General features: G+C 31.4%; 1 protein-coding gene across 3 annotated transcripts in view; it reads right to left on the minus strand.

Annotated features, from left to right (window-relative positions):
- The window catches only part of LOC134236900 (high affinity cationic amino acid transporter 1-like), a 48,456-nt gene that overhangs the window by 27,125 nt on the left and 3,937 nt on the right, over positions 1–17,394 (minus strand). For 2 of the 3 annotated variants that reach the window (XM_062719058.1, XM_062719059.1), the window contains exons 2-8: positions 9,325–9,449; positions 6,236–6,355; positions 5,490–5,685; positions 4,190–4,304; positions 3,940–4,077; positions 846–1,959; positions 55–757 (exon numbers count right to left, since the gene is read on the minus strand). In XM_062719058.1, the coding sequence (XP_062575042.1) occupies positions 660–757; positions 846–1,959; positions 3,940–4,077; positions 4,190–4,304; positions 5,490–5,685; positions 6,236–6,355; positions 9,325–9,442 (1,899 nt within the window). In that variant the 5' untranslated portion in view covers positions 9,443–9,449 and the 3' untranslated portion in view covers positions 55–659. Of the gene's footprint in view, positions 1–54; positions 758–845; positions 1,960–3,939; positions 4,078–4,189; positions 4,305–5,489; positions 5,686–6,235; positions 6,356–9,324; positions 9,450–17,394 lie in introns of those variants that run through there. The other variant, XM_062719060.1, reaches the window with a different exon arrangement.

The raw sequence follows: 17,394 nt of genomic DNA on the forward strand, positions 1-17,394 counted from the left end.
CGGTGAACTATTGGGGATATGTAAATAAAAATAAATATTATCACAAGAAATGTATCCAAGATTTATACTTTCTTTATTTCCAGTACACATTATATATTTTGATTCAAATATATTGATTGTTGATGATTTACAATTGCTTAGTCAAAGAAATCATTTCTTTCACTCCCTTTAGTTTTCTCAAAATTTTCAATAGTAAATCAAAGTACAATCTGAATAATGTACTTAATCTAACCAAATTAAAAATATAGAACACGATTATTACATCATATACTTATGACAATGATATTAACCGTAACACAATGATACAATACTATACCTCTACTGGCAATCAATAGTTTAAAGTTTACATCATACGAGAATCAATTTTGCTTTTTGTAACAAAAAGACTAATTTTTTTTATTACAAAAAATAATATCACAGTAATAATAACAATAGCAATAACTAATAACTAAACAATAACGACACTTGGATGTCCTTCAATTTTAGTTATTAATTCATGAAAATCACTGGTAAATACATACACATCTACATATCTGACTTTCAAGTATATTTCTCATATACTAGAAAAACACAAAATGTTCTGTCATCCATTTTATTGTATTTGGTTTTGAATCAGCAGAAAGCATTTAATGAGCTGTTTTTTACTGAAAAAAACATGCTTAGCCACTGTCACGAACTTCATATAGTATCACTTCTTGCTCATCAGATGTTCGTTCCTTGCTTTTATGAACTCCAAAACAAAAGTAGATTACAACCCCTGAAAGACAAAAAAATATGTTAAACTAACTGTTGGAGATGTAAATAAATATAAACAGAGAAATAAACAAAACACTTGTCTAACTTACCAACAAAAAGCCAGAGAGAAAAACTAATTAAGGCATTTGAAGGAAGTGACGTCAGAAGAAAAATATTGAGAGTCAATGACAACAGGGGAGACAGGGGTATCCCTGGAGTTTTGTATAACAATTTACTTCGGTTCTGCGGTTGTTTGCGTAAAATAAAGGCTGATACTGTCATTGTTCCGAGAATAACAACCAACAAGAAAATGGACCACCATGAACCCATGCAGATATATTCCCAACCAAACGTCACAATCAGAGAGACTACGAGAGAGGAAATAAAGTATATCACAATACACAGCACTGAAATTAACCACGATGTAGAGGAAGGTTCTATGACGTCACTCACGTGCAGCGGAAATAATGTGCTCTCACTGCCCGCAGTAGTCAAACTTACTATACTGTTCATTTTCTTGTAAGTGCTTCCTCTTAGTTCCTCTATTCTTTGAGAGTGTTTAAAAAATAGCAAATCCTCCTTATCTGCCTGAAATTGTCTATTGACATAAGAAGGATGCGAAAACTCTGTCATACATTCTTCTTCATTTGGATCTTCGTATTCCTGAATCATTCCAATATTGACTTGTTGGTATCGTAAAAGTAAAACACAAAGAGAGACCACAAAAAAGGTTATCAGTGTGCTGGCTCCAAAAATGGACAAAAGAAGACTTAATTTACAGCATAATATAAGAACGAATGATATTAAGAACGACAATAGCAATGATTTCACTGGAAGTTTTCCTTTTAAAGTTAAATCCCCAAGGCATTCAGGAAATAATCCATCTCTTGATAAGGAATACATTATTCTGGGAACAGCCGAGAGAAGGGAAATGGTTGATGCTAATAGGAAAAGGAGAGCTCCAACGCTGAATACATAACGCGCACCTTGTATGTGACGATTTTCAAAAATCACTGCTATTCCTGCGTTATCTACGAATGTATTGGAAGGAGACATGAGAGTCAGAGCTGAGCTCACAGCTATCATTGAAATCATCGTAAGTGTGATGACAATTGCAAATAAGGCTGGAAAATTTCGTAGAGGGTTTCTTTGTTCCTCGGCTGTGTTGGCTATCGTATCCACAGTCAGAAATGGGAAGATGAGAATAGATGCTCCTGATAAAATCTTTAAAGAAATAAAAACGCAAGATTAGAATATGCTTTTAAAAACATAAACATTACAACGTATTATGACATTGGCTAATGGAGCGTTTCATTGCATTATACATGAAATGTACGCTACTTTTTGTTCTTGAAAAGCATCAAATAAATTAGAATTGAAATCGTATCCGCTGGTTGATATACTAAATGAATAGGTGATGACTGTGCACATTTTTTTGTTACTAAATGCCTATTTGGTGCAAATAATTTAATTTCGTGAATTTGAGTTACGAAAATTAGCCTTTGGCAAGTATTTAAAAAAAGTATTGGAGATTGATCTTAAACCCCATAAAATCAAAAGCATTATGTAATAAAAAGGAAAATACTTTCAAACAGTACATAAATTGCAGTTACCAACATGTTTCTTTTTGCTTTTATTGAAAGGAAAACATTTATTAGAATGTTGTATCATCTCTCTGCGCTCATACTTTAATTTTAAGTCCCTAATGAGAAATCAATTTGGAAAGAATCATGCATTTCCTGGAATTACGAAACATTTGATAAATTGTAAACATTTAAACTAGAGTTTTCTGATCAATTGTATTTTTTTCCTTTATATCTTTATTTGCTCAGAATCAATTTCCACACAGAGGAATAAGGTTTTATAAATATGACAAAAGAGGCCTGTTTAAAGTTATTTTGTTAGAAGGCAATTAATCCAGAATGCACTTGTCGTATTCAGATGGTAAATATTAGACGAAATTATCCAATTTTGTCCGAATCAACCGTCGGCGATTATCATTATGTCAAAAAGTGGTTTTAATTTTTAGTCTTGCGTATTAAGTTCTGTAATGTTTACTCGAATTGATTTTCTTTGATGGATTGCCGTGATCCATTTGTAGATTTTTCACTATCTTTTCACCAACATGCAATATTTATTGGGAAATGATGGGCTTTTAGCTCTCCAAGACAGCGTTCTATTTCGCAAATGACTGCAGGAAGTCATAATAAATGCATCAATCTATGGACTTGACGTTATCTCTGAAGCGGTCTGGTCTTTAATTCTATATTTACTTGACATTTTGTAGTACTCACAGACAGATGCAGATCCATCCATGGGCTATGGTATTTTTTAAATAAATAATAGATGACTATGTTATACCGTTATCTCAGTTAATTGTCGATTACCTCTTCGCTAATGCGCTACGCTAATTACAATATTTTCAATATTACAATGATAAGAAAATGTTTTGGTATTCTTCCTCATGCATATCCGGGTAACAACATAAATTTGAGTTGCGTAAATTTATATTTAATTATCAAAAACATTGTCTTTCAACCAAAAATAACACCTTTAAGAATTCAGGTGAAACAATCGTCCAAAGCTATTCATTAATATACAGAATACATATGGAAGAAACGCAAGTTTTTGCCAGGGTACATATTAAGTTATTGAAAATTTCTCACTATCGTTCAACTGGTTAAATATCTTTTTTGTTCCCTTTATTGGACTAGAGTAACATATAAAAATTATGTGCTCGTTCTCAGAACTTTTCAAATACCCCTTGTATTAAACTTTTCAAAATAAAAAATTACAATAATTGATTTAAGAATTTCAGAAATCTAAAAACAAAGCAAAGAAGAAATAGATTAAATGGATTAAATATAACATATTGCATTGCATGGAAGTATCAGACTTAGTTTTCAAAACAACATTGAAAATCAAAGTCCCAAATGTAAAGCATAAAAGTATTGAATTACATACTATAACAACGGAAAACTATAAAAACAAAAGGCTCCTCCAGTTTTTCAAAGAGAAAAGCTTGAAATAGTTACTTCAGAACATTTCAACCATTATTAACAAGAAGAAGCAATTAAATTACACTTTATTAAGATTTTTCGTCATTATATACAAATGCAGACCTGAATGTTTGAAATTTTGACATCAGTGTGTGAAAATCTATGAATTATTTAATAACAATAGTTTTATTATTCTATAACTTACTCCTTGTATTCCAAATCTAAAGAATCCCTCCCCACCCGTCCAGTTGTCGTGTTGTACGTGGAAGAATCCCACACAGATAATGGAGAATACCACCACGCCGCCAAAAATGCATAACACGCAGTTAACGACTGTGGATAACTAAAAGTATTTTAGATAACACATTTATTATATACAACTATGGTTATTAAAATTTACAAGAAATATGTTAATATTGTGTTCGCATTTATTATTTCTAAATTATAATTCATACCTTGGTACTAATGAGCATTAGAGTCGTGCAGACAATCAGTAACAGAACAGCAATGAGGTCGGGTGATGGGTCAATGTAATGCCCATCTGACCAATGAAATGACGAGTTCATCAATCTGTGTAAGAAAAATACATTTGTAACGTAAAACTACTTCCACTACAAATGGCTATTCATGGTAGAAGAAAATAAAGATCAGTGTCGTATTACTCTGAATGTTTGGGAAATTTATATTTTTTAAAAAATGAAACAAATCCCTATTCCTGTGATAAGAATAGAGACCTTGCATGGTGGTTGTTCTCAATAGTTGCAGTTTCTAAGAATAAATTCTTCCAAAGAATTTTTTAAATAAGAATCAAACCGTGAGCCAAAGAAAAATAAATACGCAGCTGCATGGAATTCTTGTTTGAGCAAATTATCTTGTTTTTTCAATTAACTGCATTATATATTTGACGACATATCTGGGTTTATATTTTATCCTTCATATAAAACGTAAGTAAAAAAAAAGTAACGTCAAATCAATTATCTAATGTCATGTAAAATAAAGGCATTTCAACATTACCGAATTTGACACCAAGGCCGTGCGTAATGTCCATTACCCTTAAAACTTCCATACAGAGGTGCCACTATTTCTCCAAATACGCAATTTTTGACTACTGGGTACATGTAATAAGAGGGCATTTTGATGTTTTATTGAAAGATTTTTTTAAACACTTTACTGGATTGTTACATGCAGGTAAGGACTTGTAAATATCGAGCTTAAGAAACACAAAATGATTAAGGTTTCGTAATATTTCATACCAGAACTCCCTTCAGTGTAAGTAATATCCGCAATAAGCGACGAAAGCAATCAAGGGGCAAATTTATTGCAAAATTTCATTGTCAAATAAACATCTATCTTAAGCAAGTTGAAAGAGGGTTGAATAAATAATTTTGTCAAAGGTGTATTCAATAAGTTTTGCTTATGAAGAACAATGTTTGGAATAATGGAGCTACTAGCGATAAATAATTTTTGATTGTTCTTAAACTTTTTGTGGAGAGTGGATCCTTTGATGTGTGTTGAGTTATGCATGGACAACAACTGAATGTATATGACAAATCATTCAAACTGGAATGAGGAAACCTGATTTCTAGATACATCCATATAAAAAAAATAGTTATTAAGTTTTTCGTTTTCGGAACAGAATGATTTATATATCACTAAAATATCAACTGTATAACGGTATTGCAATCCAATAATTAGTAAATAATTTTTGTAAATGAAATATTGCCATCAGACTACATTGAAGATCTTACTGATTACCTTGGAAGGGAATTGTTTGTTAGATGGCCGAGATATTGACTCCATGCCTTGGCGGATATCGCCACACCAATGCTGTGTTCCAAGATAAGACTCCATCCTACCACAAACCCACATAGTTCACCAATTGTAGCGTAAGTATAAACGTACGCTGATCCAGTACGGGGTAGACGTAGAGAGAATTCTGTGAAACATAATCCTGGAAAGTCCAACATATTTTTTATTGAGAAATATTACACTAATTAAATTGGTGAATGTATTGGAAAGATTTTTTTCTAAACTAAAAAAGATGAAACAATAAAATTGATAAAAATATTGTATTGTAAAAATATTACAAAGTTACTCTTTGAATTCAAATTTCTCTATTTTAAAACAGCAAAAGTTTTTCATCTCGCTATTACTAATGATATATGGTTATTATGCCCATTATCTGATGATCAGTCCATTTCAGAAAGCATTCGTATTTATCAAAAGTAGATTAAGCTCATTAGACAAAGTGCTCTAATGACATATTAAAGATTTCTGTAAAAAGGTTATCAAAGCTAAAACTTTAGAGGCAATCTCATGGTCAAACAAACTTTTGGATTTTTAATCACTTACGAGTGCTGAATCCAATATACAGGTATTTGTTCAGTTGTCTTGGTGCACGTTCACTGATGTTTATTTCGATAAATTTCAAGATTCATTTGTACAAATCTTAATAAAAGGACAAAATATATATCACAGTTTAATACTCAGGACGATCTTACCGGAGAGTGTGGCGGTGGCGGATGCGAGAAGAACAGAGAGAACTACAGCAGGTCCAGCAACCGATCGTGCAACATAAGTAATCAGCACATATACTGCTAGACCGATAGAGCCTCCAAGTCCTACAATGGAAAGAAATATACATAATAATGGCTTATGAAAAAAAGTGAAAATGTCGAACAGTGAATGATCTTAAAAATCCACAAACAAAACAAATTTGTGAAGTGTGCACAACCACGGATGGTTGGAAATTCCGGTTGGAATAAGGTGCCTTGGAAGAGTAAGCATCCCCTGTCGACCAGTCACACCGGTCTTGAGACTGCTCAATCAGGTTTACTGTTTGCTAAGCTTATAAAGGCTCCAAATCCTCTAACCGACAGAAATGAAAGCAGTACATGAATAATCGGGAGTTTGGGTACTTACAGATAAGCTTACAACTGTAGAGTCCACAAATCCCACAGAGGTAAAAACTTTCTTTATGCATTTGAAATCGGGACATAAACAAAGTACCACAGCCCAAAAACATAGAAAGATGAAGCATTGGTGGCCAGGAAACAAAGTAAGATAAAAAAAAACTTCAACAGTTACCAAATAACCAAAAAGAAGTGTCGGGCTGACTTACAAATCTGAAAGGGACTCTAATTGGGTGGAATGGCAGCGTATAAAAATATCGCCTATTTATACTTCTCAGAATTTAATTAATACAGAACAATTAATTCATTGAATAATAATAAGCTTAGGGAAATTTTTGAACTGAAATCAATAATAATGGACTAAGGTTAGCAAAAAAATTAATAATTCTTGAAAAATTCTTCTAAAAAATGTAAGAAATGTTGTATTAGCAATATCCTTATATGAACTTCAATTATTTATTTCACTTAAGGAAATTCATTTATCTTATTGCATCTGATACCATCAATGAAGCTGTGAAGAGAATTTTTTTCTAATTTATTTTTAAAATTCCCTCTCATAGATTGTTTTAGTCACAATGCACTTGGATACGTTAAAAAATATCACGAAATAATTCACCGTGCAGATGTTTTGCGTGTTATTTTTCCATTATTTTATCCCATCAGTAGTAACATGCGGGAATTTAACAGCAAAATATAAGTTCATTTGGACATCAGTAGCAAGTGAAAACACATTATCTAATAGGCAGGGCATTCCTTGTGGCGGTCAATTATTGCTTGCGTGATTGCTTCTACTTTTTATTTGATGAAACTAAACACAAAAATGCCATCAACTTTATGTTCAAGCAATGTGTTATGACATTGTCCTATCATTGATATAAAAGCATTTCACCGTTATGATCTGACAGAAGAGATTTCCATCATTATTTAGTGAGGGCATTGCGATTGATTGTAAGAAACATTAATTATATAAAGCATTATTTTATATCTTGATCTGAAACAAATTACGACTTTTGATATTGTCTATTAATCTGATATCCCGATAACGTTGTTGACGTAGAATATACACTCCATTTTGTGACCAAATACAAAACAGTCTTTCCCAGAAAAATAGTTAATATGATTGTTTGATTTTTTTTAAAATTCTTGTTAAGAACGTCATCATACCAAATGATAATGAAACAAATGGAGATAACGAACAGTATTCAAGATCAAAAGTCCATAGAACAATACAAAATAGGAGCAGAGCAAACACGGACCTCCAAAACATCAGAGCTGGGATCAGGTGCCATGGAGAAGTGAACATCACTTGCTGACCTGTCGCACTCGCCGAGTGTTCCTTGTTCCATGATCGGGAAATAACGGAGGAAAACTGTCGTCCATTCAGTGTATAACAATGGACTAAAAATTACAGAGTAGTTTGAAAAATGTATTTGATCAATGAAAAATTGCATTTCCTGATAAGGTCATTGCATTGTCCATAGAACTTACGAAATGATTACCTTAAACGAGAATGCTGATATTCTTGTCTCATCAAATTGTTTGTTAATAATTCATCTCCTTTTAGAAATTGTTCATACGTAGGCATGATCTTTCATATATCGAATCAACTGAGATATATGAAGTCCGTATGCAGGTGATGAATGTATATTGCTGCATAATTAAGGAAAGTTAGCAATTGTAAAGTTAAAGTCATCACGTTTATCATAAAGCTTGGTTGTTAGATTACCATTAATGTCTTTTTCAAGTAAAATATCCAAATATGAAACAGATTCTGTGGTATCTTTTATCTCAAGCTCAATAGTATCTATGGAGATTAACTTTCCCAAGAAACGCACTCTCCTATTTTTAAGCCCGCTAATTATGCTCCATTATTAACTGACCCGTTTTAATATTCCAGCGAAGCAAAGAGTACTCGAAAACTTCTATATGAGAAGAGGAAAACACTTGCTGTGGGATCTTTGGGATTCAAATGGACAATAAGATTTATATCAACTATGATTTTTTCATTTAACAATAGTTATTTTTATTTTTATGTCAACTCAATACTGAACATGAAATAAAAGACACCACGGAACCTGCCACATCTATTTCACATCAAGATTTTTTACCGACGAAAGAAGATAAGGGCCAGCTTACAACCAGATTTTAAGACAAACGAAATGATATGATTTCAGCATTTATCATATTCAACATTTACTGACTGTTTACGATATTATGTCTCCCAACAGATTCGCTATTCGAGATTTTGTTCTGAGTACGAACCATTTATTAAAGTGATACATACTACTCACTGATAAGTAGAGGTTACAGGGAATCAACAACATCGTTAAAATAGGTATTTCATAAGTTTTATAGTCGTTATAATGAACATTTTAGCAAAAAATAATCTATTCTTGGGTCAAATTTTGGATGACTTGTTTCATATGAAATGTTAGCCCTTTGTTTTAAACTAGATGTAACTAGGCAATGTGTCCTCCATCAATTCATACGGCCCACGGTAGGTGTGACCGGTCAACAGGGGATACATGTACCTACTCCTCCTACGTACTTAATTCTACCTCTGGGGCTATGCCCTCTTATATACTGTATCATTTGAACATTTTGTAGATTTTGAGATCGATCTCTGTTCGTTTTCTTTGCCTATTTGACTGGGATTTTATAGGTTAAATATAAATTACCAATGCCAAGAACATCTGGGACATTGAGCTGTCTTTTCAAATCAGTTTCAAGTAGACGCTTGTTGTCAATGGTTTTCTTTCTCGAGATGGATGCAAGTATCTTTGAATAGAAGGTCATGATACATCTACAAAAACAAAGGTAGACCAAGTGAAAATGCAATTAACAACGTAGATGAATATTTATATAATTTCAAAGTAATACATATATCAAATACTGCAGGTCGTTTTAATTCCACGGAGTTAAAATTTCACGATTTCTAAAAAAGTACCGATCGCAGTTGTTTTAATTTCACGCAACAAGACACTATTTCAAAGTTCTTATAAGCATTAAAACATATTCAAAACACTAACGTTAGCATTTATGATGGGTTTAATTTCGTGGAAAACTAATAGATCGCGAACATAGTGAAATTAAAACCCATCGTGATTATTCGCCAATATACAGTACTAAATTTTAAAGAAAAATATTCTCCTGTCCATATCATTCTAACGAAACAGATACACATTCTCATTTATTAATAGATAATATGAAACTTTTTTATGAGGTTCTTAATAAAAACAACAATTTATTGTATAAAATTACAAAACGGTCACTTATTACGAATTGGGGGCTGTCTCCTCGGAGACTGAAAACATTGATAAACACAACCAAGTCGAAGGTGCATATCAATCTTATAGCCCACCTAAGTGTTACCAGTGGTCTCTCCTTTTAATTAACTTTAGCGACTTTCTAATGCTGTAGATTCTGACATGTCAAAGGTACTCTAAAAATCGTTCCAAAATCTTAGGCCTAGACATCTTGATCGACTTTGTTCCACAAATGGTTACCAACCCTATCAAAGACGTAGAACGCAGTGTGACTGAGTTTTATGTGTTGCTTATGTTATTTTTTTTGATTTATAGGTAAAGAAATACACTGGACAATGATTTTATTAAAATGAGAAATATGCAATGAGACAAAATCAATCAAAACATCGAAGCAAGATATCCATAAACATGATTGAAAATGTTACAGCACTTTTTAAATGTACATCTATTTCAAAAATTTTCTCAGTTTTTTTTTCATTTATTGGTTCAGTGGCAATCAGCAATAATTTCAATTCGCATAAGATTTTCTTCAAAATAAAATAAAACAAGAGCTTTTTTTTTTTGGTTTTACATTAAGCTATTGATTGACACTTTCGCTAATTTCTATCAGGTGTAATAATCTTTGATTACACAGTGCATGGATTTCAGAGAGATTACAACCTGTAGATTGATTGAGATTCTATAAAACAAAAGTGGGTGTTTATGTCAACATTGATATTTGTCTGGACTCATAAAATAAGGTGTCATATTTCATGTATGCAGACCGGAGAACAACGTAATTTATCTTGTAATCGATTCTAAAATAGTAATTAAAGCCTCTTTTGTATTGATGAAAACCCTTAATAAAACTTTCATCGAAGCCAGTCTTTGATTTTATGTGCAATATTGGTTTGAAAAGAATATACTTCATGTTAAGGGTTGTCACTTGAAGTATAAAAAATATACTTTAGATATGCTTAAACATGAATCACCTTTAAATTACATAGTTTAGCTCTTCAAATAAACTGTATATAATGTGCTCAATAACAAACCATATATGATTTAATAAACTTAATAATACATGTATGTAGAAAGTCTAAAGTTTAAAGAACTTTAATTAAAATTCAAAGCCAAATGTCATGGTTGGCAATTCACAATAAACCACCCTCACAACACAACTGTTCTCAGTGCCAATGTAAAGGTCTAGATTTGAAGCCTTTCACCGGTAAATGGTGACGCGTCTATATGAATGAAAAATTCTCTAACGAGATGTAAAACAACATGTATACACGATAAATCTAAATGAGCCAGGGTATTTTTCATTTTTTTTCTTTTTGGTGAAGTTGTTGAATGAATTCTGCATTCTGTAATACAAAAATAAGTCTGCTAATATAAGGAGGTTCGATTGGTAGTAATTGGAATTCTTATTTACAAATTGCTGCCAGATTTGACCTCCAAAAGTACAAAGATATTGTCCATCAGAAATTCAAGCATCTTTTAATATCAATTTTAGAGTTCTTTAATGTCCAATTGAAAATTTAAAAAAAAATATTTTAGCAAATGTTCAATGAAAAAGTCAATAAAACGAGTTTCATTTTCATTGTAAAAGCAGTTGTCAATGATACCAAAAAGCCTTGGTTTTATTTATCTTAGGCAATGCGTCGTATGTTTTGATGTTTATTGAATTTGAAAAAAAATGATTTCATATTTTTAAGAGGTTTTTTTTGATTGTGTAAGTAATATAGACGTCTTTAATTTCACGTGTCTAAAATGTCACGGTTTGTAGGAAAGTTACCTTTCACGGTGGCTTTAATTTCACGGATAATTGATTTCATATATATAACATTCATTGTCGGCTTTAGCTAGGTATAAAGTAAGATAATATTCACGATAGCTAAGAGTTCGCGGAAAAATTCTTCAATCATGAACATAGTAAAATTAAAAACACCGTAATGTATTCCACTTCTACAGTATCCACATTTGATTTAGACTACTTCTGGAGTACTTGTATGTTGTTGCCCAATACTCTTGACGTTCCTCCATCACTGCTGTTAATATTTTAGTGGTATTTTAGTTTTAATATTTTAGCATGCATATTTATTCAGAAATCAATTATGAAATGAAAATATTGGGAATTTGAATTCACTTTTACCTTTAAAACAAAGTTTTTTACCTTTATAAATACTGCTGTATTTATATAAATACAAAACTCTCGATAAAATGTCTGAAAATATCTTCATTGTATTAATAAAAACTTTAGAATCTTTTCATAGCTAGTGACGAATCAATTAGAATTTCACGACCATTTTTAATATGAAGTAAAATTTTACAAGCTTTATAAACTTCTACTTTGGACGCAATCAATATTAATTCAGTCACAATAATTCTATATAAGAATCCACAATGTTATTTTTTTGACCTTACTATTATGTAACTAAGTATAATGAAATAAATATAATGAAATTATCGTTTTATAAGAATTAAAATAAAGCTTTGATTTGACAGAGTAGAGCTCTGTGCTTAATTAGAAATTGAAATCCCCTGTAACTATTAGATATAGACTTAACAGTTAAGTAATCTGTCTTGTAGTATGTGATTATGGAAAAAAAGACACCCAGAGGACATTACATCTACAGGGAATGTGTTTGCCTTATTGGGTCTTTTTGATTAATTCTCCATAAAATTGTACATACGAATCTTGTCTTTTACATGAACATGCTGTCTTTCAAGCATACACGATATCAAGTTCAAAACGAAGAAAACTTCGATAATGATAAGAACGAAGTATTTAAGAGAGCACAAATAAATTTCAGAAGCTCTCTCATCTTCATTACTTGAGTAATTTCCAGAATTGGAAGTTCTTTTCAACCTCTTAAATCAATTTCTCAAAATTAAAAATGTCTTCTTTTAAATATGTAATCATTCTATCGTTTTATTTAAATAGGTATGTTTCAAATAATTAGTTTATATAGCATTCAAGAAAAAAGCTGGTATCTTGATTCCGATTCGGAAGGGTTACTATAAATTGTTAAAGGACTGTCTATTTTAGTTTTCCAGATGCAAGTGCGCCGGACCGTATCCATGAATATTTTACCATTTGTAAAAAGGTGGAAATCCAGATATAAATTTTGTAGATTTTTAATGTTGTTCACTAAATAGTTCTCTTTCTTTTGAAAAGATGTACCATATGACATGGTAAAAGTTTCATATACTTTAAAAACATTTATTTTACTTATATTTTTGGTTTTACAACGGATGAAGAAAAAAAATCAGGAATTCTATGTCTTTTCCGCTTTTTGCAAAGCAATGTGTTGTAACTGCATCCCTCGGGCAGACGGAAATCCTTAAATATCATTAAAAATTGTAGCAGCCATACAAAATAATGGAATTGAATCATCAAAGAACAAACACATTACAGATCCATAAATATTGATATACGTCCTACATTATTAAGTGCAAAACAATAGCTGGAATTGAACAAAAATTGATTTGATGCTGAGTACAAACGAACACGAACTAAATTTATTATTACGGCATGATTTAATAATTAAGTCTAACAGTTCAAAAAAATTAAACGAATTTGTTCTCCACTAGCAATATATGGCACTTTTATATACTGTCACACAAAGGACTTAATCATAGCAAATAACATGAATATCTGTATTCGAAGTTTGTTAAAGTAATTCAAAACTCATTTATTGATGACATTTGTTTCTTTATAATAAACTTCATTTTCCATTCAAATCCGTCTCTTTATTATACATACAAAAAATTAAAAACAACTACAAAATAAGCTATGACAGTAAAGTATTCAATAATATCAAAATTAAAAATTATGCTTGGTTATAAAATAACATATTTACTAAAATATCAAATAAACTGGCATGACAGTTCTAACACTTTTTTCAGATGAGGTAATCATAAAGATTTTAAAATTGAACAATAAATCACCGACCAAAAATAGAACAGTAAAATAAATGAAATACGTGGAGATAACGAACAGTATTCAAGCTCAAAATTCCATTAAACATAACAAAAAAGGAGCGGAGCAAACATGGACCTCCAAAACAACAGAGGTTGGAAAAGGTGACATAGAGGAGTGGACATCCCATGTCGATCGGTCACATCCGCTGTATGCTTCTTGTCATAATCGGGAATAAAACTGAATGAATTTGCTAACGTTCGTGAAAAAAGAAAGTCTCATTATATAGAAAACATTTTTAAAATATTGATAAAAATTAAATAACTTTTCATTTCATTGAATATTTTTGAATTTAAATTGTTTACAAATATAATAAATCAAATCATTTATGGATACCCTTTAACGTACAGTGTATTTTGACATTTCGAAACTGTTCTGACAATACTATATAAAATTGACTTTTGATAATCTGAATTTATCGTTAAAATTCATCGGTGTTCATCAGTCATCTGTTTTCATTACCCGTCATTGTAATTTTACAAAATGTTTGATAATTTCGGACACCGACAGGCGAAATTTATTATTCCAACATTCGAGAGAATAATGCCAAACAAAATTTATTTAAACCTAAATGAAAAATTATGTTTGAGACATGCAAAATACCTATCTCTTTAAAAATTTGTTTTTAATGTTGGTAAATTTAATTAGTAACACCAGAATATAACAACATACACTCACGAAAGGTGTGATGGTCAACGGGGGGTGCTTACTCCTCTTATTCACCTTATTCCACCTCTGGAATGTCCAAGGGTCCATGTTCTATCCCTTTTACCAAAGTTAATAGACTTGTTCGAGATGGACTAGTCTACTGTTCGTTATCTTTCTCCTTTACATGCAAGATACAACTTAATTATGTTGACATGAGACCTACACTTTATTCATGTCAGCATGCGAGAAAATTATGTAGGCCAGCAACTTATTTATGCAAAAATGCAAGATTTATTAAATAAAACATGCGAAATATCGATGTCATATTCGAATTAATTTCCTCGACTTGCAACATACTTATGTTGACATTCAACATATATTAATATATTTATATATACATATAGTCATATATTGATTTGCAAGATATTTATTTGGAATTATTTCAAAAGAATTGGTACCTTGCATGTCAACTTAAATATCTTGTATGAAGACAAAGTTACATTGCATGTTGTGCATGTTGATATTTTTTGTTGCATGTCAGCAAAATAACTTTGCATGTAAGGGGCAGATAATTCCATCAAATTAAAGCAAAATTGGTTTAAAGTGTTACTTTTAATTCTAATGTGGTCAATTGTAGTCAGTGTTGAAGGAAATATACCCTGTATTATTGATTTGATAAATATTCGATGAACCATCTTTTACCCTGTTATGAATTGTTTGTCAATGTCTTTTGAAGCTTGACAGGATATCAAAGTACATCGAATTTTTATTATATCTAACTGTTTTTTACGCTATAAAGTTATTCGAATCCGTACTTTGTTTTCATATAACATTAATTTTTATAACAAAAAAATGCAATCGTCTATCAAGTTTTATGAAAGTAAATATTATTTTCCTCATCTATAACAAGCGAAAAATATGCATACCGGCATTAAGAAGATCTTTTAAAGTAAAATCTTATTTTTATCCTTTTAAGACATAATCATATTTCTACTGATTAGTAATCATGTTTGGTTTGTAGGCCATGGACTCTATAAAACGGTTTTCATTGTCTAAATAAAATCTAGATTCGCCGAAGTTTTATTTTTTTAATATAAATTTACCAAATAAATTTTGCGCTCAATAATTTTTTTCCTTTCAATGATTTCATAAACAAATCAAAATAAAAAGAATGTCTGCATTTAAGATTTCCTTTGATTGCAGTATACTCAGTTGAGCAGAATCAACGGGAGTGTATGAAGGATATGGAGATAACAAACAGTATTCAATATCAAGGTCCATAAAACAATACAAAATAGGAGCAGAGCAAACAAGGACCTCCAACACATCAAAGGTGGGATCAGGTGCCATGGAGGAGTGAGCATCCCATGCCGACCGGTCATACCCTTGTCATTATCGGGAAATAACGGTTAAAATCCGTCTTCAATTCAGTGTATAAATAATAGACTAACAATAAGTATGAAAAATTCCAATCAGCATTTGAAGCAATGATGAATTGTATTTGCTGACAAGGTCATTGTATCGACCATAAAACTCGATCTTTGATGACTTTAAACGAGACTGCCGATACTCTTGTTTCATCAACTTGTTTGTCAGTATTTTAGCTCGTATTAGAGATTGTTCATACGCTCTTGCGTATCGAATCAACTGAGAGATATTAACTCCGTATGCAGGTGATGAAGATATATTGCTGTATATGGCTGTAAATTTCTAAGTAAGGGAAGCTGACGATAGAAAAGTTAAAGTCATCACTTTTATCATAGAGCTTGGTTGTTAGATTACCATTAACGTCTTTTTCAAGTAATATATCCAGACATGAAACAGATGTGTCAGACTCTGTGGTACCAAATCTTTTGTCTCAAGCTCACTAGGATATGTCGTATCGACAATGGAATGGAAATTACCATAAGATTGTAAATTGACAATACGTCATCGATATATCTAAATGTCGAGTTGAAGGCCACAGCAAGTGTTTTCTTCTTTTCACGCATAAGATTTTGCATAAATTCTGCTTCATATTAATACAAAAAGGTCTGCTTATAACGGAGCGCAATTAGTACCCATGGGAATTGTTGGAAGACATGGTCTCCAAAAACCACATAGACATCGTCAGTCAGAAACTCAAGCATCTTTTTGATGTCAACTTCAGAGTACTTGTGTATGCAGTCAGAATAAGTTTGCAAATGACCAATGACCACTTAAGGAAATTTACGAGTTCTATATTAATTAAAAAAGCAGCTGTCAATGATATAAAAAAAAAACTGGAGTTTAATTTATCGTGGGGAATGGTTGTGTATAAAGTATCAAAATCGTAAGATTTTAAGCTGTTGATTTTGGTTAAATCTTGTGATTTCAAATTGTCCTTAAGTTCTTTGGAATTTTTGAGAATCCACATCTGATTCACACCACTTCTTGAATATATTGTTGCACAATACTCTTGAAGTTTTTCCTTCACCATTATCAATATCTGTACTTAACTGTATAAAACAAAATAAAATGATAACCAAACAAAGCAAAAAATCGCAAAGTATGATACAAAATGGTTGCGCTAGTACTTCCAAAATGTAGCTATTTTAATATACACATGTAAATAAATTTATATACTTAAGCAGCCAATATATTGGATCAAGTTCCCTGCCATGAAAATAATTCGCGCCTTCGGGAGACTATTTTTGATGACATCATACAATGAATAAAATTTGATGAGGTCTACTTGGACCTGGCCAGATATTTGTTGACGAAGGTCGAGGTTAACCAAATCCTTACCGAATTCAAAAGTCAATAAACGTTTTATAATATAATCAGGAATTTTACAACATTTTTGACGTTTTAATTCTTGTCCCCAATAACCCTCCCGGGTTTTAATTTGAGGT

This window comes from Saccostrea cucullata, unplaced genomic scaffold, assembly GCF_032062105.1.
Source record: "Saccostrea cucullata isolate Sc308-1 unplaced genomic scaffold, CSIRO_AGI_Scuc_v1 ctg34, whole genome shotgun sequence".
Classification (NCBI taxonomy): Eukaryota; Metazoa; Mollusca; class Bivalvia; order Ostreida; family Ostreidae; genus Saccostrea; species Saccostrea cuccullata.